Below are 24,462 nucleotides of genomic sequence, written 5' to 3' on the forward strand. Positions count from 1 at the left end.
AATGCATTTTTTCAAAATACCCCCTTTCCTGTACCTCTAATCGTTTCTGTATTCCTTATGAATGTTGTAGATAATTAAATTCTATACAACTTTTGTCTGAAGCAATTTTTCATACCCTTGACCGTTTTAGAGCTAAAGGGTGATAAGTGTGAGGAGCTTAGCCACACATGCGAAAGGCCAAGGTCAATGTAGAAATCCAGTTTATTGGTCATTTATCGCCATATATCTCAAAAATGGTCAAACGTAGAAAAAATTGCTTCAGGCAAAAGTCGTAGAAAATGTTATGTTCTACAACTTTTATAATGAATGCGAAAACAATGTGAAGCCCAGGAGTGGAGATAATTCAAAAAAACTTATTTTTGTAATTTTTTTGGCCAATTTTTATTGTTTCGTCTTGTTCAAATTGTCAGATTATATTTTTTTCGCTATTCTTGAATCATTAGCTTCAAATTAAGAAAAAAAGCCACCGCGCTCGAGAATGTACACGTGACGTTGTTTTTTGCAAGTTTGCCGCCCTCCCATACATTTTCGTCACGCTTAAATTGTCAGATTAAGAGAATATATACTTTTCAACATGTAATTTACCACATATAACTTAATCTGACACTCTGGGGTATGTAAAATGATCGTATTTTTTTCTAACTATTCTGACAGGCTGTCCTAGACAATTCCCTTTATATACAGGTCTAATTTTTGGTATAACTACTCTACAGGGTCAAAGGTATCTGTCACGCTCGAGTAAATCCAGAATTCCCCTCTTGGGCTCCCCAACTACAGTATCTCAATCGAGCTGCTGGAGCTTTTCGCAAAAACTTCGAAACGTCCACATTAATTCCGAAAAAGATCGATTTCAGAGACAAGCGTTCGGCTCATTAAACGACCATAAAAGCTGGACATTCGAATCGTAACATTCACTTATCGGGTAATAAAGATAAGCGCGTAATGACGACGATGCTAATGATGGACATGAGACCGGTTCCTTTGTGATCCGTCTCGCATCCATGATCACCAACGGACAATCGACGGATGGAACTGGAGGAAATTGTGGATTTTGCACCCGTTTATCGCAGCTTCCCAGCCGGTCTGGCGCCTTGGAGAGACGCCATAGCGGTCTCTCGCGTAGTTTTTGTTCGGTATCCTTTGATTCTAAGCTGGGAATGACGTTGAAACGCCGGCGATTCACACGCCGAATCCATATCTATACACGGTGATGTTTTGTTTTTCTGGGGACATAACCTGTTACGTACAAGGTTCGAAAATATTCGGTAGGTGGCGCTGTTTCACGATTTGGCCTCGGAGGAAGTAACTTTAGGCTCTTTTTCATCGTTAAACGTGTAAAGGGTTGATATTACAGTCTTATTTTATTTTATTTTTATTTTTCATTGTAATTCAATTCAATCAATTCATCTCAGAGAGCCAGAAATATTTTTATTCGTCAAACGGAAGAAAAACAGGAAATTTTTTTCATTGAAGAACAAATGTTCATTCATGTTATTAACTTTCCGAGGTGAAATGATTTTTTAAATGAATTTCCACATGAAAAAAATTCTCGAAAAGTCTCGCCATTGGCCACAATTCGAAACCTGCTGAAATTATTACTCATCAAATGTACGGTAGGTTTCTGCAGCAGATCTTCGCACTGTTCAATATTCTGCTCAAGTATGCAGAGGAATGTTCGACCAAGGAATCGATGATTCACTGCGCATAATACCGATTTGATATAATCGCTGGTTAAACGTTCAGAACGCCGTATATCTGACATGTTTTACGCGACAGTAAATCTATTTTGGACGTTATTACAACTGATCCGTCCGCCGAACTTGACGTAACACTGCGTGAAATATTTGTGTACGTATTTTAATTTTATTACACATGTCAAATTTGACGGTGGACTGCGACCTCATTTGATCGAAAAGACATTAATCGCGATGAGACTGTTCGATTGTTTCTTCATTGACGTTTCTTCAGAATCTTAAAAGTCAAAGTACACTTGGATAACGTTGATATATCTGTTCCTTTGCTGCTAAACATCAAAGAAACGGGTGCATTAGCACTCTTATACGTTATTCAAGGGACTTTGAATAGACTATAACTGTTACTGTGGAAAAGATGGGAAGAAACCAGTAGAAAAGAGATTGCACTTCTTCTTCTGATTCACAGATGGCGTTGAGTTGAAGATGTTTATGGAACATGCTATTGAAATAGCTTAATATCAAATAAACACATTCGATCTTTTATATGTTATTCAAATAACTTTGAATTGTTTTGGAGTTTTTTGTAGTCGATTTTCAAGAATCTCGATTTCTTCATGCGTATGTTTTTACTCGTTAGTTATGTCGGGAATGTCTTGATGTACCTTCAATGAATGTACTTGATTTCAATTACAATCTGTATCTTGGGATCAACCGCCGATATTTCCGTGGAGTTCATTAAAAATCTCATTTGTCGCGATAGACGAGTTGGTTGAACTTATCCTCAACTCTGGACAGTTCTCTTCTTTCGTCGGATATCGATTTACGATGAGCAGTAATTTGAGAACGACGCCTGGGGTCCTACATAAAACACCCTCTCAAATAAACTCCTCAAAGTTCTTAACTCAATTAATTAGAACGTTTCGATCAGGGAGAATGAAGAGTAATTGGTGATCGAGAATAACGAGATGACTGATAGAAGAATGTTTTCGGCAGGCATGTATGAAGGGGGATGTTTTCAAATATTTTCGAGCGTTTTAGCTATAAATTATGAGGCGTATCCAATTAGTGATGAATAAATCTGAATCTGGGTCGAATATACGTTGATTCTTTGACTTCGATGATTCTGTGATGAGATTTTATCAGGGGCGTATCACGTTTCTTCTAAAAACATTTACAGGGTGAGTCTTCGACTCGTACAAATATTTTAGCAGTAGATTCTTGAGGTCAAAAGAAACACTTTTTTTCTTTACCATTTTTTCAGAATCGGCTCGGTTTAAAAGATACAGGCTGTTGAAAAACCATAAAAATGGCATTTCTTCGTGCACTTTTACGTATCAGCCGATCTTGTTCGAAGCTTGTAGCTCTTGCTCATACACCCCTATGAGTATATACAGTACTTCCACTAGTACGATAGTAATTCCACGTCCTAGTATTTATACTTTGTTCAATCAAGGAGTTAAAGTGTCATGAGGACCATAATTGGTGCAAAAAGTGAGTTTAATCTTGAAAATCCTCAAAATTTTCGATAAGTGTAGATCAAATGAAGAATCGAATGATGGCGGAAGAGAATACGATCGATATTCTTACGCTTTCCGATGGGAAAGGCGTTGACAAAAAATGCAGGTTAATTTACTATGTCCACATTTCCGCTATTGTCACAATTCAAGGAAGTCCCATGTTCTCGGACGTTGAAGTGAAGGAACTCTGTTAGGTGATGTCACGCTTTGCATAATTTATGGATTTTCACCTTATTCAATATACGAAATATTCCTCGCGATATTTGATTATCGAATTGTCGTAAACAACCTTGTTTTGTTGTTCTCCTCAATTATACCGTATTGAAATGCAGCGTAGGCACCTTTAGGCGATCTCTGTTGTCGCAGATGAGTGAAGCAATGTCTATATTTATTTGTATGATTTCACATGTGACGATACCTTTGCAGTTTTATACCGGGTAATAGTTGCACTGTTGTTGGCTTCAGGCTTCATTGGGAGGAAACCCTTGTTCAACTAAGACACTAGAGATCATTACAGATCCTATGCCTCCCTGACTAAGTAAATCCCATCGGCTAATTTTTCCAGTGACGAGACGATAAAGGAAAGAAGCTTAAGAAAAAATTCACTACGATGCTAAGTAGAAGAGAAGATTGGGAAGAACAGAAGACCATCTTGTTGAAATCAATACTAATAATGGTGTAATAAGATCCAAACCACTGGAGTTGAAACTGGGAATAGCACAAGGTAGTAGGGCTGGTAATACTCTTTATAATCCAATAATCCATATACTTAGAAGATTTTCAAAATGATATACACTGGGATTAAGTTAGTAGAAACAATCACAATAATTGAGACAACTGGGGAAGTTATACAGTATGCTGAGTCGTGGTTTGGTCAAAACCACCTTCTACTAAATAAGGAAAAAGCAAATGTCCTATTCCAACCTAGGAATACTACTTCCAAAGAATATTTTGCTGCAGATTCAAGAATACATAATGTCAGAATCTACTAAATTTCTTAGCCTCCACATAAATAAAAATCTTTACTGGAATTATCACATAGACCAGCTCACCGATAAAATTGGATTCTAAATATATGCTTCGAGAGTACTCTCAAGTACAGAGTGTATTTGAAGGTGAGGCTTTCTTTTCAACAGAAGGTCAAACTGAACTGGTCAAAATGAAGCGTTTCACCAAAAATCACCTATACAAAACTTCCAAAAAAAAATTAAATGGTTACTGAAATAGAGCCTAATACGACCCTAGACCGTTTGTTTGCAAAGAAGTGCAAAAACTTATCTCCTGATTTGATCAGGTGGTTTCGTTTTGGATATTGGCTCGTTGGATATTCACGTGGTAATGAAAATGGAAACTTAGGATGGCTCATTTTGATACCAACTGATAGAAGCTACTTAGGACACAAGTGTAAAAAATAGAATAATACTTCAAAATCTCACCAATAAAATTCGTCTAAGTTATTCACGAATTTTTTCACGATGGGTATCACAATCTTCTTGTTCGAGCACTCCAACAATAGTCGTAAAAATAGGATGAAATGGGGAAACATCATTGCACTATTTCAACATAACTAACATAAGCACATTCAAGCAATTGCCTCGATATTCTACATTTTTTCACCCTAAATTGCACGATACAACAATTATGATTCTTTCAAAAGTGACCTGATGCATCTAATCCGATGAACTGGTTACTGGACCATTCATTGTCCAGCCATATGTTTAAGTTTTGTTTCGTTTTTGCGATGCCGGAGTCACTGTCCAGTACTTGAAATTCAATGAAATTTTGTCGAAATTCTGGGGGTTGTAACTTCTTGGATATTTTATATAGACAATTTTTGGTTGAACGACTTATTTTGATGAGTTCTAACATCTGTCAAAAAAAGCCTCATCTTCAAATATGTATGCTTTAAGGGTACTCTCGAATATATTGATTCCGCAATACTGAAAACACTATTCCATAGGATAGTAGAATCTAAATTATGGTTTGGAAGAACATTCTATGGATAAGGAAATCTTTCACCTGTGTTAGTCCTTCAAAAAAGTGCGATTAGAATATTATTTAATCTGAAGTATGGATCAGGAAATCTTCCACCATAAGGTGTTTTGACTATATATGTACATATAATACAAGAATATCTTCTGTTCTTTCATAAACATAAGGAACTATTCCTGAAATTGCCCTCAGAAGTCATTTTGGGTGAAGAACCTTACAACCTAGACGATTTCATATGAAAGCCTTTGATGCATTTTGACACAATTTGACTCCATTTCTAATTGTGACATTTTGTGATTGTTTCTTGATTGTACTTACATGTTAATCCTTGCTATTTCTGTCACCAATTTCGATATTTTTCTCGAAATCGTGCGATATATCAATACGGAACTCGATGAACGTGTTTTATTTTGATGTTTTATCATAACGGATTTGCTTGTTGCCGATAGTGAGCCTTAGATAGTGGTGTCATATCCTTCCGGCATAGATAAAGTGAGACCCACGCAGTCCCTCAACATTCCAGAGGCCATGTTCTCACGGAAAACAGTCGGTTTCCTCGTGTTCAGACGGTCTATGTCCCAGACGTAGTCCGGAATAAAATTCCATGCTTGTTTATTCAGTTTTCGACCGTCGCGTCTCAGCGGGCAAATATTTGGGGATGTTGCTCTTTTTGGGGTCGCACGGATCTTCCTCAATAGGTCTAGGTCTAGACAGTAGACTAGACGGAAGAATACTAGGGGCAGTATATGAAGTTCAGCCGTAGATATTCACAAGTCATTCACGACAACTCCAACGAATTTTTGATTTCAATAGACAAAATAATGGAGATCAGGGGTAGCCAAGTTCTTGAAAATTTGAGGATCTTGTCCTGATTTCAAGCCAAGAGCAAGACAAGAAGTTATTTCAGATTTTCAAGACAAGAAATAGGTATCAAGATTTCTTGTCAAGAAACCAATAAATCTTGAAATATTCTGCCTTCCTCTTCATGATAATCAAGAGTAGATATTGAAAGAAGTTATAATCCAGTTCAAAGCCGATTGGAAGGATGATGACGTAGAAGGTGGCAAAGTCAAGTTCAATTGACAGAACTGGATACGTTAACAGTGGCGTATTGATAGATTATAGTGATAGGTAATGTTAAAAAGAAGATAATTTCTGCCAAAACGTTGTTATTGTTTAAATTGCACTGCCTGATACACAGGGCGACAATTTAAAAACTTGCCAAGCCAATGATGATTTCAGATGATTTCAGGTCAGTTTCTATTCGTAGGGAGACATATTTTGAGCAGAATTGTAAGCCGAAATCTCCTCAACCCTAAGTGCAGGAGGTATCACCACTAAAGTCTCAATAGGGAATAGAGGGTGAGCTATACCTCAATTAAAAGATCACTTGACCCTCTACATGAATACTATGGTTTGCAAATTTTTATTGAGTCCTTGAAGTAGTTACAGGGGCTGACAATTTGAAAGCTTGCCAGGCTATGTTTCGACAAGGATGTTTTCAGAGAAAAAACCGGAACAGGTCAATTTTCATTCGGAGGGGGAAATGTTTCTAGCAGAATTGTAAGCCAGAATCTCTTAAGTGTAGGGGTTGTCACCCCTAAACTCCTAATAGGGAATAGAGGGTGAGCTATTCCTCAATTGAAAGACAAGAGTATTATGAAGGGGGATATATTATCTTCCAATTGAGGTTTAGCTCAACCTCTATTCCCTGTGAAGAATTTAGGAGTGATAGCCCCTACACCTAGGTTTGAGGAGATTTGGGCTTACAATTTTGCTCAAAATATGTTTCCCTCCCTTTAAAAATTGACCTGTTCCGGCATTTTCTTTGAAAACATCCTTGTCGAGATATAATTGGCCTGGCAAGTTTTCAAATTGTCACCTCCTGTAACTTCTTCAGGGAATCAATAAAAATTTGCAAACCATAGTATTCTTGTAGAAGGCCAAGTGATCTTTCAATTGAGGTAAACCTCACCCCCTATTGCCTATTAAGAATTTAGAAGTGATAGCCCCTACACCTAGGGATGAGGAGATTTCGGCTTACAATTCTGCTCAAAATATGTCCCCCTTCGAAAAAAAAATCAACCTACATAATTGGCCTGTTTTTAAATTGTCACCCTGTAGGATAGTTACTCTCAGACATGCAAAGAAATACAAAATCATCATCGAAATAAGAGTTTTCCAACTCATTTTCCACGAAGATTAATAGTAATGAGCATTTAGGACAACGCTCTGTCAATTTTTAACGGCCAATCCCCAATTTTGTTCTTTTAACCTGTATTCCTGATTTTACCTCATTTCTACGAGCTTTCGATAATTTTCCCGCGAGGCTTTTATTGCTCCTGTGGAAAACAAAGGAGAGAAATACGTAGTCCGTACCCGAATCCGCCTGGTGTCCACAGCCGGCAATTCACCATACACGGTATTAGTCTTGAGCGCGTATTGTGGGTTGCCGATGCCGTGGCGGTTATTGCGAGTACTTAATGATTTCATTCCGGAAAAGTGGGGCCGGGGAAGTGTATTGGAAGGTTTCAAGAAGCGTTTTCACTGTTGCGTCGAGTATTTCATCGGGATTATTAGTACGCGGAAAATGGGCCAAGAATTGTGTGGAATTCGAGAGAAACGCCGTTTATTGGCAGCGTACAGAAAAGCATATTCAGCGTATTCGCTGCAAAATGTCATTGCCTCGCCATTAGGCCAGTATATCCACCTTTATGGGCTGATTTGTCTTGAAACACCATAATAAAATGAATACTACTCTTCGCTCTACGAGTAGAATCGGTACTACTCACTCCTGACAGTCATCGGTGATTACGTCACTTCTGTCAAACTGACGTTAACCCGTATGTGTAAGAAATGTCAGGTGGCTGCTTATTCTATGATTGTGGATTTGTTTACATTTGCGGTTGGTAAACGTCAAAATCTCGGGCTTTTTTGTCGGTTTCCTTACCTGGATAGGGTACTATAATATATACACAGTCGCCTGGCCGTGACTTCTAGACAAACCACTCTGCTTAAAGGCCGGTCTACACTAGTCTTGAAGCAGATCCTCGCGAGTCGAAGCTTGACAAGCAACTATAACAATGAGGACAACCGATGGGAAATGCACGTTACTGCAACTTGAAGTGGGCGGAGAGAAAATGCATTTTAAACTTCCACGTATCAATGTCGGAGGGGTTGTTTTTGTTGAAATATGCTCCAATATCGAACAGGAACTTTCAAGTATTGACTCGTACAAATATTTTAACAGTAGATTATTGCGGTCAAAAGAAACACGCTTTTCCAATTTTCCCGATTTGTTGCTGTAAATAACGATTGGCGCAGACTGTCTTCTTTCCGACTACGCTCAAGGGTTTCCCTTAACCGGTTTGCGCAAGTCAGCGAGGTTTGATTTTACGCCTACTTGTGACAGACGCACTAAACAATAAAAAATGATCTAGGAAGTGCAGAATTATGAAATACTAGCTGTATTCAGGTTCGGCTTTTGGACGGTTCGAGAATTGTTCTAAAACTGCGCGAAACTGTTGCGCCCTAGTATAAAATCCTCTGCGCAGTTCTAGAACCATTATGGGACTGTCCGAAAGCCGAACCCGAATACAGCTAGTATTTCATAATTCTGCACTTCCTAGATCATTTTTTATTGTTTAGTGCGTCTGTCACAAGTAGGCGTAGAATCAAACCTCGCTAACTTGCGCGAACCGGTTAAGGGAAACCCTTGAGCGTAGTCGGAAAGAAGACAGTCTGCGCCAATCGTTATTTACAGCAACAAATCGGGAAAATTGGAAAAGCGTGTTTCTTTTGACCGCAATAATCTACTGTTGAAATATTTGTACGAGTCAATACTTGAAAGTTCCTGTTCGATATTGAAGCATATTTCAACAAAAACAACCCCTCCGACATTGATACGTGGAAGTTTAAAATGCATTTTCTCTCCGCCTACTTCAAGCTGCAGAAACGTGCATTTCCCATCGGCCGTAATCGAATTTCTCGCTGCGTTGGCGTCATTGATCAGTCAATAGGTCTACTTTCACGGTTCGATTGATCCCAATAACCGTTCTGGAGGAGCGATTCAGTCGGTAAATTGGGATCGCAGTTAACGATATGATGCAATTACGCGCCCTATCCATAGACTGCGTGTTATCTCTTCATAATGGAAGCCATTATGACGTTTCTCTCGGTTTTATCTGTGGTCATTGATAAGTCGGTCGGTACAAACGTAAGTTCAATGAGTTTCTTCTGATGGTTAGATTTTATTTTATGATGAAAGATAAATTAATAAGAATTAATTCAGATGCATAGGGGAGACTTGTTCAGGTAGGAGACTTGAACCACCTCAAATATTTCAATTTTCAATTTTGCGCTACCGGTATCGTATTCATTCATTCATCTATACTGTATTCCGTTGCCGGGAATGAATCTACAAAAAGACGAAAAAAAGGAAAAAACAAAAAGAAAGCAAAAGAAAAAGAAAGGTGAGAACAGAATTATAATTTTCATGCTAATTGCGACTGTGTGCTCTCCTGTGACGACAGTAGAGACCCAACCGTGACCTACATATCCTACCACACTCCGGGCATAGTCACCAACCAGATCTAGCCGCCGCTGTATCCTTCTCGAGTCTCCATTCTAACTGTGTACCAGAGACCTCCACTGTGACCTGTCTAACGCTAGTTGTTCCCAGTTATGATTGGCATTAACTGGTTTTAGGGATTGATGTAGTGTATCCTCAAACCGCTTATACTGTCTTCCTGGTTTCCGGGCTCCCTCAGTGAATTCGCCATATAGAGCTATTTTGGGGAGTTTTGTGTCTTGCATCCTCAGAATGTGGCCGCTCCATCTGAGTCGGGCCCTCGTTACTTGAGTCTCAATTGTTGTACAACTCGCGCGTTGCAAGACTTCTGCATTCGAAACTTTGTGGAACCATCTGATGTGCATAATCTGTCTTAGATGACGTTGTTCAAGCTGTTTAATATGTCGCCTGCAGGGCGTCCAGCTTTCGCTTCCGTAAAGAAGCGTTGGGAGGACCACTGCTTTGTAAACAGCTGTCTTGGTCTTCAGATTGGGGTCGTGATTTTGAAACACTCTGTCCTTTAGCTTCCAGAATGCCCGTGATGCCGAATTGATACGGTTTTGTATTTCCGTGTCAAGGTAAGCCCTAGTATTTGAACTGCTCGACCTCTTCTAGAGTTTGATTCTCCAGGCTGATATCTGTTGGAAGGCTTTCTGGCAGACTTACAAGTATTTTGGTTTTGTCGATATTGAGTCTAAGGGCTAAAGCTTCGTATATATGTTTATAGGTGTCCAATATTATCTGTAGGTATCGTATAAATACGAGTATAAATAGCTTGCGACGTACTCGTAACAAGGCACAACAAGTGGCGGCTTCATTTTGGCCGCCATCAGAACAGTTCGGGAGTGACAGGGTTGAGCGTGATTTTGTTGTTAGGAGGTAAAAAATTGAATAATTTTTATTTGTTACACTGTCTGAGCTGTTCAATAGATGCGTGGTGTTATTCAGTTTTATTGCAGTCCTTGATTAATATTGTTTTACAAACAATGAGCCTTTTTTATAAAAGTTGTAAAAGTTTCAAGAAAACATCTGTTGAATTGACTAAAAGGGAGTGCGGGAGACTTGACCCATGCTATGGTCGGGACACATAATCAGTGGTCCAAGTTTCCCGCACTGAGCTTAGATTATAGTTTGCTCCTAAAAAAGAAAATGGAATAATAAAAATAACTATTAAAAATATACAAAACTTAAAAAAAGTAAAAAAACATCTCGGAAATGAGGCAGAATGACTCTGAAATAGATAATATGTATTTCATACGCTGATACATCTGATGATGAAGACGACGACATAGACAATCGTTAGTCATTGGAAATTGTATTCTTTCAATGTTTTTCCTGATAAACAAACTTATGATCAAGTTTCTCCCGCCCCCTGTTCAACTCTCCCATGGGTTAAGGAGACATGAGCCAATTTTCGGTTCCTAAAAGGGAAATTGCTGTACTCAAAATGTTCATCTCACCATCACTCTACCATTATCTATCGTTACCTATTCGGACATGATATCTTCACGCAAAAAATGAGTTGCCACCATTTACAGATACAACTTAAGTGGCTTCAGAGTGGAGAGGGGTTTCTCTACCGGACTTTCCATACCACCCGACGATAGGAATATCAACAAGTGTTACGATCTGAATTGAACTAGCCAATTTGCCATCGTCAGGACAACTTAATGGGGAACGAGCAGGTGTTGACCATGGTTTCGGTCTCATTTGACCTCGTCCGAGCAACAAAATTCCTCCTCCGATGGAAAAAGGAGATGGCGCTCGAATACCACTCGATAATACTCAGAAGCGCCTACCAGTTTTTTATTAGGGTCCATCAGTTCAAACGTTTTTCCATCGGAAAAGGAGCTATGGTGCTCTGACGAAGTCAAATGAGACCCAAAGCTCATTTAGGATCGGATCTTCTTCGATGGAACGTTCTCCATTTAGTGGTCCTGATGATGGCAAATTGGGTAGTTCAATTCAGATCGTAACACTTGTTGATATTCATATCGGCGGGTGGTATGCATCTGAATTAACTCTTTTTATTATATTTCATAATGAAGTAAGCAACATCTTTGAGCAGAAGCTTCGAATACGCCTCAAACATCTCTGAAACCCTTAGGATACATTATACTTAAATTAGACGAAAATCAACGGCAAGACATAAGAAACATGTACATTCTTCTCAATAAATAACAATCCCCAGCTAATTTCCTTCGGTATCGCGAACCCTCCGGCCAAACAGCCAAATCGGCTTCGGAAATAATTCCAATTTTCCGCCGTTAATGAAATTCAAACACGCTTAGCGGAGAAGCCGTTGATTGAATCGGTCATTCGAGACGCCCTTCAATGTACCTACGCACAATCGTTGTCGAGGGGTTGCTCGTGTAGTTGTTACCTAGCAATCGGTAAGGGCGATTCGCCATTGTTTAGCCGCAACATCTGTCGTCGAAAATTTCCCTCGTTATTGACGTCACGCGCTAATTGTAGGAAACTTGAGCGTTCACAAACGTGCGCTACTGTTTGAAAGCAGGGTTTTACTACCCCTTTTCTGGTTAGAATAACTCTGAGGGAAGTTGGGGGTTGTAACATGCGATTCTGGTGAATGAATGAAAGGGTGTCATTTTTTTTGGTTTTCCTATATTGTTAATTATAATCCTTTTGAATCGAAAGGAAGGAAATCTATGCAGGGTTGGTGTACACTAATGTACAGGAACTGACCATAAAGGTAGGTATACGGTGTTGAGAATGTCGTCAGGAAATGTTCAGAATGTGTTTGATCGATAGTTTTTGGTTTCTTCTCATAAAATATTGATTATCTGATTTGTCTCATTTTCATCAGCAAATTCGAAGGGTTTAAAGTTCAAAAGAATAAGCAAGAAATTTCGGCAATCCTGAAAAGGTATACATAAATAGAGTTTGTTGATTTCATAACAGAGATCGAAACAGGCTAAAGGCATAAACTTGCTCCGTAACAGTCTGCTGGCATTTTCCTATCGATCTGTCCTATGCTGTCGGTCGAAATTTGCATATATTACAATTTTTATTGTTTCATCGTCGAGATTATTCTGTCCCTGTCTGATTTGCATGCACTTTATTATTGCCTTCGAAAAATATCGTTCAGTGAGAAGTATAAGATTGGTGCTTTCACGTTGCGTTTTCTCATAAGAAGAGGTTAACTACGTAATAAAATTGAGTTGGTGTTGAGTGAGAAGAAGAAAACTCGTCTGTGAGGCTCAATTACATTCTAGCATTATGATGGGATGGTTCTCTCAAAGATTATAATTGGCCCATACAGAGTTTTGGCAACGCTAAGGGTTATATTTCGACGAGACATCATTCACTCCATCTTCCTGCAATTAGTGTTATTGTATGGATTCAATAATTTCATAGAATCCCATAGTTCAAATAGTTGACTCTATGAGATTCATACACACACACACACACACACACACACACACACACACACACACACACACACCCTCACAAATACACACACACTACACCCACACAAATACACACCACACACACACACACACACCCTCACAAATACACACACACTACACCCACACAAATACACACACCATACACACACACAAATACACATACACACTACACCCACACAAATACAAACACATCACACCCACACAAATACACAAACACCACACCCTCAGAACTACACATCACACACACACACACACACACACACTACACCCACACACACTACACCCACACACACTACACCCACACACACTACACTCACACAAATACACACCACACACACACAAATACACACCACACACACACAAATACACATACACACTACACCCTTACAAATACACACACACTACACCCACACAAATACACAAACACCACACCCTCAGAAATACACATCACACACACACACACCACCTTTATTGCTCCATCAATAAAATTGAACGATTAATTTAGAATTCTAGAAGAATATCTATAATTTAGATATGTTTGATATAGCCAATACATTTCGGCGTAAAATTTCTTCAGATATTCGTGGAAATGAGATACCAATAACCCTAAAGAATATTCTCTTTGAGTTCTTCTCATCACAAACCAAAAATTGCATGAAATTACTTCGACATCGTCAATATTGTTAAGACAACCCTAAAATATCAAACTAGGGCGTTCGTTGAATACTAACTACAGCCGCAGGCCTTGGCAACGATGATAATTTGCGCCAAACGATTCATTCATCTGCAGTGGGCCGATGTGGTCTAAGCGAGGGATGCTCGGGAATCAAGCAAAATCCTGCACCAACATCATTTTGTCTGGTTGCCAAAAATACGGGCCGGAACTATAGACGTAGCGGCGTCGTCTAACTGGGCCAATGGATGCTGGCTAAATCCATGTTTGATCTGAATATTTCTCGACAGAGTAAGCATCGAGAATCGCAGAATGACTAGCACTCAACACCGTTCGGTCTTGAGGCACTTTTAACTGAACCCAACTTTTTGGGAATTTGTCTGCTCTCGACTCGTTTATCTCTCAATAAGAGTAACCGTAGATGGAAATGTGATACATATTCTGAAGGAGCAACTATTTTAGTATTAAATCTGAGAATTTCATCAATCTCGGAGCAACCGTTCGGACTTGACGAACTTTTAACTGAAACCATCTATTCGGGAATTTTTCGAAAGTCAACTTTCGAGTCGTTTTTCTTCCAGGAAAATTATCGCAGATCTAAATGTGTTACAGATTCTTAAAGACCTACTCTTCTAGTAATAAATCTGAGAATTTCATCCATTTCGGCAGAACCGTTCGGTCTTGACGGCTTCTCATGTGAAATTGGCACTTTTTGAGAAATGCCATTTCCAAGATGAAAATCTAAACGAAGGGAGATAGGCTCTCGAATAGATTCAGCGTGTTCGAAAACCTATATTTCCATACCAAAATTTCGAATATCTGGCCCTGTTTAGGAGATAATAATTTTTTTTCTTTTTCCATTTTTCATTTTCGAGTTTACTTCGAAGAGCTCTCTGGAGTGCAATTCTCTATGGAATCATCAACTATTTGGTTTTCTAGAATCCCCAAAACAAATTCTATGCACTCCATATCCTAAGATAGTAATAGAACATCCTGATTTTCAGACAGACTAGCAAATATGTTATTTAGGGGGATCTAACCCCTTGCTCATTTTTGACTCAAAAAATCGAGATTTTCAAAATCGAGTTTTTGTGCTAGGGTGGAAGCCTAGGCAACGCTGATTATATAACCGGAAATCCCAATTCGATCAGACGAATATAACAGGAGATATCGCAGATTGAAAATTGCAATTTTTGAAAAATGCCATTTTCAGGATGAAAATCTGAACGGAGAGAGATAGGCTCTCGAAATTGCTCTCAATAGATTCAGCGTGTTCGAAAACCTATATTTCCATACCAAAATTTCGAATATCTGGCCCTGTTTAGGAGAAAATAATTTTTTTTGTTTTTCCACTTTTCATTTTCGAGTTGACTTCGAAGAGCTCTCTGTAGTGCAATTCTCTATGGAATCATCAACTATTTGGTTTTCTAGAATCCCCAAAACAAATACTATGCACTCCATATCCTAAGATAGTAATAGAACATCCTGATTTTCAGACAGACTAGCAAATATGTCATTTTAGGGGGGTCTAACCCCTTGCTCATTTTTGACCTAAAAAATCGAGATTTTCGAAATCGAGTTTTTGTGCTAGGGTGGAAGCCTAGGCAATGCTGATTATATAACCGGAAATCCCAATTCGATCAGACGAATATAACAGGAGATATCGCAGATTGAAAATTGCAATTTTTGAATAATTGCCATTTTCAAGATGAAAATCTAAACGAAGGGAAATGGGCTCTCGAAATTGCTCTCAATAGATTCAGCGTGTTCGAAAACCTATATTTCCATACCAAAATTTCGAATATCTGGCCCTGTTTAGGAGAAAATAATTTTTTTTGTTTTTCCACATTTCATTTTCGAGTTGACTTCGAAGAGCTCTCTGGAGTGCAATTCTCTATGGAATCATAAACTATTTGGTTTTCTAGAATCCTCAAAACAAATTCTATGCACTCCATATCCTAGGACAGTAACAGAACATCCTGATTTTCAGACAGACTAGCAAATATGTAATTTTAGGGGGGTCTAACCCCTTGCTCATTTTTGACCTAAAAAATCGAGATTTTCGAAGTCGAGTTTTTATGCTAGGGTGGAAGCCTAGGCAATGCTGATTATATAACCGGAAATCCCAATTCGATCAGACGAATATAACAGGAGATATCGCAGATTGAAAATTGCAATTTTTGAAAAATTGCCATTTTCAAGATGAAAATCTAAACGAAGGGAAATGGGCTCTCGAAATTGCTCTCAATAGATTCAGCGTGTTCGAAAACCTATATTTCCATACCAAAATTTCGAATATCTGGCCCTGTTTAGGAGAAAATAATTTTTTTTTGTTTTTCCACTTTTCATTTTCGAGTTGACTTCGAAGAGCTCTCTGGAGTGCAATTCTCTATTGAATTATCAACTGTTTGGTTTTTTAGAATCTTCAAAACCAATTCTATGCACTGCATATCCTAAGACAGTAATAGAACATCCTGATTTTCAGACTGAGTAGCAAATATGTCTTTTTAGGGGGGTCTAACCCGTTGCTCATTTTTGACCCAAAAAATCGAGATTTTCGAAATCGAGTTTTTGTGCTAGGGTGAAAGCCTCGACAACGCTGATTATAGAATCGGAAATCCCAATTCGATCAGACGAATATAACAGGAGATATCGCAGATTGAAAATTGCAATTTTTGAAAAATGCCATTTTCGAGATGAAAATCTAAACGAAGGGAGATAGGCTCTCGAAATTGCTCTCAATAGATTCAGCGTGTTCGAAAACCTATATTTCCATACCAAAATTTCGAATATCTGGCCCTGTTTAGGAGAAAATAATTTTTTTTGTTTTTCCACTTTTCATTTTCGAGTTGACTTCGAAGAGCTCTCTGGAGTGCAATTTTCTATGGAATCATCAACTATTTGGTTTTCTAGAATCCCCAAAACAAATTCTATGCACTCCATATCCTAAGATAGTAATAGAACATCCTGATTTTCAGACAGACTAGCAAATATGTCATTTTAGGGGGGTCTAACCCCTTGCTCATTTTTGACCCAAAAAATCGAGATTTTCGAAATCGAGTTTTTGTGCTAGGGTGGAAGCCTAGGCAACGCTGATTATAGAACCGGAAATCCCAATTGGATCAGACGAATATAACAGGAGATATCGCAGATTGAAAATTGCAATTTTTGAAAAATGCCATTTCCAAGACGAAAATCTAAACGAACGGAGATAGGCTTTCGAAATTGCTTGCAATAGATTCAGCGTGTTCGAAAACCTATATTTCTATACCAAAATTCCGAATATCTGACACTATTTAGTAGAAAATAATTTTTTTTGTTTTTCCACTTTTCATTTTCGAGTTGACTTCGAAGAGCTTCCTGGAGTGCAATTATCTATTGAATCATCAACTTTAGAGTTTTCTAGAATCTTCAAAACAACTTCTGTGTACACCATATCCTAGAACAGTAATAGAACACCTTTTAATACAGAGTAGCAGATAGGTCATTTTAGGGGGGTCTAACCCCTTGCTCATTTTTGACCCAAAAAATCGAGATTTTCGGAATCGAGTTTTTGTTCTTAGGCAGAACCCTCAACAATGCAATCAATCTAACTTGAAGCTGCATAGTTCGGTCTTCAATCGACGTATTTTGTGGAAAACTTCATAACAAATTTCACGCGAATGTCTTTTACACTTTCTATTCGAGAGAGAATTCCAATGGACCAGTTGTCACACCCCATATTCACCACTCAAGTTGCAAATAAGTTCGCTTACGTGAGAACAATCTATGAATAATTGCTATTACAGGGAGATAAATGAGAGAAAAAAAAAATAGAACGTTGAAGAACGGTAGAGGCGCGGCGAACATTTCATTACAATTATTCCAATATTTATCCGTTTTAATGAATGCAAATCCGTCCGTTTCTGCAGTTGGCAGAACTGTATCGACCGCTGTGAAAGACCGAAGGTCGTTGATAATGTCAGAATGTCATTTCTTGAACTTGCAGCGAACGTTCGTAGTGGTTTATTCTTGGAATTGGTTCTGGGAAATTGTTGTATGTACAGGCAGTTTGATCAAGGTTGCATTTTGAGCGATTCAACTCAATAAAACTTCTTTAGTAATTATCTCGAAGCAATCAAAGATCTCGAGTTTGTTGATATTTTCCGACGAAAGTTGTTTCCCTGTAGGATATACGTTGTTTGAACTTGCGACCTAAGCGATTCACAAATTGAATTTGTGTTAGTACAAGTTAATGACAGTTTTTAATGAAATTCATCTCCTCTGTCGAAGACTCTCCTCCACGTTATATGCAAACAGAACGTCATATCATAAAATGTTAGAGAATTATAGTTTTTCTGAAGTAATGCCTTGTTAAATACATGTTCAAAATAATGTAATTTGAAACGAAACGACTTCTGTGATATCTCAGAATATGGGAAAATTCGAGTAGATACGAATGTTGAATTTCCTCTAGATACATATCATCATTGATAAACCGTAATTCTTCCCAAAGGACTTTCACAAAATCCATAATTCTTCCCCCAATACCCCACAGCAAATAAAGATGAAAGGGGATTGGCAAAAGTCAACATTCGATAAGTAAATAGGGCCTAACCCCATTCGAACATGGGGTCACTAGATGCATTTTCCAATTATTTATGGTACATTTGAGATATGAATCAACAGAGGGGAGAATTTTCCCTTTGCCAATTAAGGAAATATACAAGTGCAAACACTGACATCAGTTAGTTCTAGTCTTGCACAATTACTTTCATTAAACGAAACGTGTCAGTTTGAGGATCAATTTCTGTGGACGTCCATCGACGAAAGTTCAGCGACTCTTGCGCCACCTACCCGATCAGTGTCATGTGTCAAATCTCATACATAACCTCTGAAATTGTGACGTTTCGTTTCTAGCTCTGTATACAAGTTGTCGCTCAAAATAGAAGATTATTCCAGCGATAATGTGAGGCGTAAAGGTTTTCGGCAAGAAGATGCAATTCAACACCATAGGAAGGGAGAGGAAAGGTTCAGTTAGCGTGAATGTCACTAACTGGTTTTCGTCGCTCAAAAGGAACAAGAAGCCTAAAAATGGTATCAAGCAATCGACTCAGTCTAGGAGCGTGTGGGACCTTTCCACGTTGTCCAGAAGGGTAGGTTTTTGAAGAAACTAAGCGTGCCTGGATAGTTTGTGGGATTTGCACTATCCAGTATTAGGGGTGAATCGAAATCATACATTCAGTATTAACTATTTTGAATAAAAATGTTCGAAAAAGTCAATATAATCGAATCATCCCCCAGTATCAAAAGATCTATCAATTTCTAGCCAAAAGTTTGGGTTTTCCATTCAAAAAACTCAATTTTCACCCTCCGTAAAGGGATTGATGGGAGAGAGGAGAGAAAACTCCTAAATTATACGAAAACAAAATTGTGGTTCAAAATAAAAATTGGAGATATTTATTCTGTGAGTTATTTTTCACTCACGCATACAAACAAGGGTTGACTCAAAAAAATCACCACTTCCTGTGGTTTTCATTCTTCAAGACATGTACACTCCTAAGAATAGAGGGAAATTCTGTTTTGTTGAGATGAATCGAAGATATTCTGTACAAAGACACAAATGCACAGTGCATCGAGCTCAAGGCTAAAACAGACCTATTTTGAAGGTTCAAAATTAACTGCAACATGAGGTCTCAAACCCTTCATTCTGCATCCCACCTATACCACGTAAGAAAATATTTTTTCCATGGATTGGGCACCATCGTTTTTTGATAAAAAAATTTCAATCTCGCAGCTCATCTCATCTTTCGACAGTAGAAGATAACGAAGGTATAAAATTTGCTACGTTTTGATCAGTAAATTGGCCATTTGAATAATTGAATTGTAAATATTATAATTACCATGGTTCACCGATTTTCAGTGGAAATCCTGTTGAGTATGACGATTCTCATTATCTCCCCAACAATCAATTAGTCCTTTTTAATTGTATCAGTTGAGATTGTTGAAACTCCAGAGAACAAGGCGTACGACTCAGTCTGTTAATTGAAGTGATTGCAGGTGAACATCCTGATTCATTGCTACAATTGCTGCTACTGAAATTTAGTCTTTTCACTCAGTCGTATAGAAAATACAACAGGAGAATGTTCAATATAAGACGTTCTATTTAGAGTTCTAGCTGAAATGATCTAGATTGATTACAAATTACAACTATTATTCGAATGGTTTTGTCCACTACCTTGGCGATAACTGCTTTGATCAAGTCATCCTTGGTCGCTCGAATTGATATTATTGACCACCTTGAAGAATATTGCCGGCTTCTGTCTGTTTTAAATGAAAATAAGTACGTTCTTCAAAAGTAGCTTTGAAATGCCAACATCATCCAGTTTCTATTTGAAAACGCTTCAATATGAGTAAACTGCTTGTCAGAAGTGGTGTATATTGTGCTTTGTGTTCGGGAAATCTCAATTTCTATTTGAAATATGTATATGTAGACTTTCTCGGTTTGAAATAATACAATTTGTGTTTACTCATAGTTCTATTCACCCTAAACACAAAATAGTACCTGCATCAATAGCTGGGCAGTTTTTCTTCATGCTTTTCACCAAGTTGTGAAGTGAGTTCAGCTCAGTTTGTTACCAAAGCTGTGTCAAAAGATGTCATGTTCTTGTTATGAACGTGACTCTTAAGAAAAGTTTTTCTGACTTCAATATTTTTAATCTGGTTTAGGTACTTATTCCTATTGTATCGGCAGAGTAGTTACATATATCCTTCTGTATGACCAGTAAAGAATAATTAGCTGAAACTCGATTGATGTCGACTACCATATTAAGGTCTATTTTATTCATTTTCCATGAAAGTAAAACGAGCAAATCCTCGAAGAAGATAAATGCAGAAACACAATCGCGTTTTAATGCCCTTTTATTGAAAGATAATGCAGTGTCTAGACTGAATAAGGTTATACACGATGTCTACCTGACATTAATTCAAATTACACAATCCCGAGGTCGTAGCAGGGGTCAATCTGACCTCATCATCTAATAACTGAGATAGATATTCAATTATGTTATTGTATAGGCTCTATTGGCAATATCTGAATACCACGTCGAAGAAACTCTTCGTCTTTCGAGGCAGTCCAAGAATTGACCCAATTCCTGGTATCTTGGTGGAGAGCTCTGCTGACACAAAAGAGTTGATTCGTAGACTTCCACCCTCCATAAGTCACTGAAAATAACGTCGTCACGCGACCACGTTGTTCGTGACATGTCGATAATTCGATATCCATAGCTCGTGAATCACGTGTATTAGACGCCGCTGCGTCAACCACCAAACTAAACCCACCCCGTCCAGACAGGTAATATAGACGGGATCAATGAAACCGCAAACGGCTTTATGACACCGACAAAATGCCCATTACCAATGGGAAAACAGCGCGCGTAGCAACAAGTTGGTCGGCAGGTCTGAAAAATCGCGGTCATTATGTCGTTTCCTAGGGGTGAAAACTGGTGGAAACATCGTTGAGTCGTTTTCGACAGTTTTAAGAGGGAAAAATCAAGGAACGCGTTTTCTCTTAGCGTTTAATGTGGCCATAATATGGAAAGTATGTATGGTGCAACTGTTTTAGGGATTTCTGATTGGGTTTTCCATGGCTGGGTCATTCAGAAAGAGCAACGTCTCTTTGGTCTGGGTTCCTGGTCACTCTGGAATCAGAGGCCAACACCCTGGCTGAAAAGGGAGCACAAACGTCACTTACTGGCGCAGAACCTCTCTGTTGTAAAGGAAAATGCAACTTTAAGAAAGATATTCTGCAGAAGGAAGAAACCAAAGAGAAACACTCTGAGGGAATATTCCAGGTATTGATCGTTGCAAAAAGTTACTTCGGGATTTTGAAACTGTGAGATACAAGAAGTATTTGGATCTCATATGGTGAGAACGGTGTCTTGGACGATAAAATCATAGGACAGTCAACTTGGCAGGCAGATGCTGGAGTTCAATGTAACGCTGGAGCTGGAAGCTAAAGGACAGACCTTAACCTGAAGACCAAGACATCTGTTTACAAAGCAGTGGTCCTCCCAACCCTTCTTTACGGAAGCGAAAGCTGGACGCCCTACAGGCGACATATTAAACGGTTTGAACAAACGCAACAACGTCATCTAAGACAATAATGCACATCAGATGGTTCCACAATGTTTCAAATGCAGTAGTATTGCAGCGCGCGAGTTGTATAACAATTGGAATCAAGTAACGAGAGCTCGACTCAGATGGAGCGACCACATTCTGAGGATGCAAGACACGAAACTCCCCAAAATAGCTTTGTATGGCGGATTCACAGAGGGAGCTCGGAAACCAGGAGGCCAGTATGAGCGGTTTAAGGATATACTGCATCAATCCCTAAAATCGTTAACGTCAATCATAACTGGGAACAACTAGAGTTAGATAGATCACAATGGAGGTCTTTGGTCCACAGTTATAATGGGGACTCGATACAAATAAAGCGGCGGCCAGATCTGGTTGGTGACTATCCATGCCCTGAGTGTGGAAGGATCTGTAGGTCACTGTTGGGTCTCTTCAGTCACAGAAGGACACATAGTCGGAAGTAGCCCTAAGAAATCATAAGTTTGATCGCACCGATAGTTTTGTTTTTGCATCTTTTGTTGATTTATTCTCGGTAACGGGGTACAGCAATGAATGAATGAATAGAGTTTCACAATAGACCTCAAGGTCGCAGTGGAAAGTTACCCCCTTACCATACTGTAACTACCTTGGGAAAGGCAAAACTATCAATGTGTCATTACATCGATTGACTGCAAAAACGAATAAAAAAGGCCCCAAATGCAAGAGAAACCGCTGTTCAACCAGTGCAATGCCCTGTGTCGAAATTCGTTGAAAGCAAAGGTTAGATTAATGACGCTTTGAATTGCTCCCTCGTCCAAAGTACTTTTCCCAGAGACTACAGGATTATTGCAGGCATAAAAGAGATGCTCCAGTGAAGAAATTGGCTCAAATAAACAAGTGATTGCGAAAACTGAGGTGTATTTTGAGAACAATGACAAATCACTTCACACAAAGGTTATCTGAAAGTTGGAAGGGGTTTGCAGTGAATGTATCACACTGGAAGAATTGTATGGTGATGTTAGAGTAGAATTTCTGAAAACAATTGCTAATAAATTGGGTGATCTGTTAGGGGTTGCCAACTGAATTTCTTATTTTTGTGTTGCTAGAGAGGTTGCTTCATACCCCAATACTGATTACCGATAACTGATTGCTGGGTGTGTTGGAAGGATAAACCAAACCTTCCACTGCGACCAAGCGGTCTATTGTAGCACACAGGCAAGCTCGTAGAGATAGATCTTTCTCTCCAGTCCCATCATACTCAAAAATGAGATGATTTCGGAGGAAGAGTGATTCTTGAGTTCCTCTAGGACCATCTTCGGAGAACCAAATACTCCTGACCCTGTCTGCCGCCGGGCAGTCACAGAGGATGTTCTCAATCGTTTCGTCCACTTCTAAGCAGAGTCTGCAGAGCTGGTCATTGACGATGAAATACCTGTGCCGAGTTGCATTTGTCTGCTGCGAGATATTTAATCGCAGTTTGACTATCCGTTAGGATTTTTATCGACCTACCCCTATAACTCGGAGATATTCCAATAGTAAGTTTTTGAAAAACCATTCGATCAATACCAAACGATATTTAAAAAATCCACCAAATTAACCGCGATTGCAATCGATACATCGACGTGTCCGATACGTCGACTTCTCGTTGTCCCATCCCTGCCTCAGAAGGCGGGGATACGCACGCTCCGATCAAAACACGTGCCGCTTTGCGCGGACACGCAGAAAGAAATCGCGAGCGCGGACGCCAGTTCAGTCGAACGCTCCTTGCCGACGTAGGGAGCGTGTTGCGATGTTCGACCGCGCGTTTTTTTGCCTCGCGTGACTGTCAACTTCCGAACAATCCGCGTCTGACGGCGGATTGGAGACCGGCCAGCTTCGAAAACGTCCTTCCTACTCCGTCCGCGTATGACTTTCGACGTCGTCCAACCCTGTGTGTTAGTTGCGTGGACTAGGGGCGGTTTTTCCGCCGCCTTGGACCCGCTCTTCCGTTCCATGTGTACCTGTCTGCGCATATGTGCCTCGTACGTGGTGTGGAACCTCTTTTCGTGCTGCACGCGAGAGTGCCATAGGTCCCACACGCCGGTAAGTCCGCAGGGGATGACGGCGTATTTTTTTACGGCCCTTGGTCGGGGGCGGTTGTCAATTAGAGAAATGGACGCGGGTCGACTTCCGGCTTTGTTGAAACCGATAACGCGGGGGTTAACGACCCCGTTTCTTCCTTGTGTGTGTACCTTAGCGATTTACTGCTTTGTTTTTAGTACCATTTCATTGCCAATCACTCAGTTCATTCGTACGGGTTCAATGTCTCGTACACTGACGATATTTATGGCCTGTCGCCCGTCTTGACACCTAAACGTCGAATTGAACCGTAGAGGCTGGAAATGGACAATGTATCAGGATTTTCCACTATTCGAAATGTTCGTTCCTAGTCACGTATCAAAAAAGGATAGAGCGTAGATCAGTGGATGATCGAGGTGTTGCAGTTGGGATA

General features: G+C 39.3%; 1 protein-coding gene across 3 annotated transcripts in view; it reads left to right on the plus strand.

Annotated features, from left to right (window-relative positions):
• Positions 1–24,462, plus strand: part of LOC123316595 (cytohesin-1) — a 65,735-nt gene that overhangs the window by 23,301 nt on the left and 17,972 nt on the right. The window contains exon 2 of one of the 3 annotated variants that reach the window (XM_044902750.1): positions 18,777–19,012. The exons of 1 other annotated variant lie outside the window; for it this stretch is intronic. In XM_044902750.1, the coding sequence (XP_044758685.1) occupies positions 18,854–19,012 (159 nt within the window). In that variant the 5' untranslated portion in view covers positions 18,777–18,853. Of the gene's footprint in view, positions 1–18,776; positions 19,013–23,688; positions 24,054–24,462 lie in introns of those variants that run through there. One more of the 3 variants, XM_044902749.1, reaches the window with a different exon arrangement.

This window comes from Coccinella septempunctata, chromosome 7 (assembly GCF_907165205.1).
Source record: "Coccinella septempunctata chromosome 7, icCocSept1.1, whole genome shotgun sequence".
NCBI lineage: Eukaryota > Metazoa > Arthropoda > Insecta > Coleoptera > Coccinellidae > Coccinella > Coccinella septempunctata.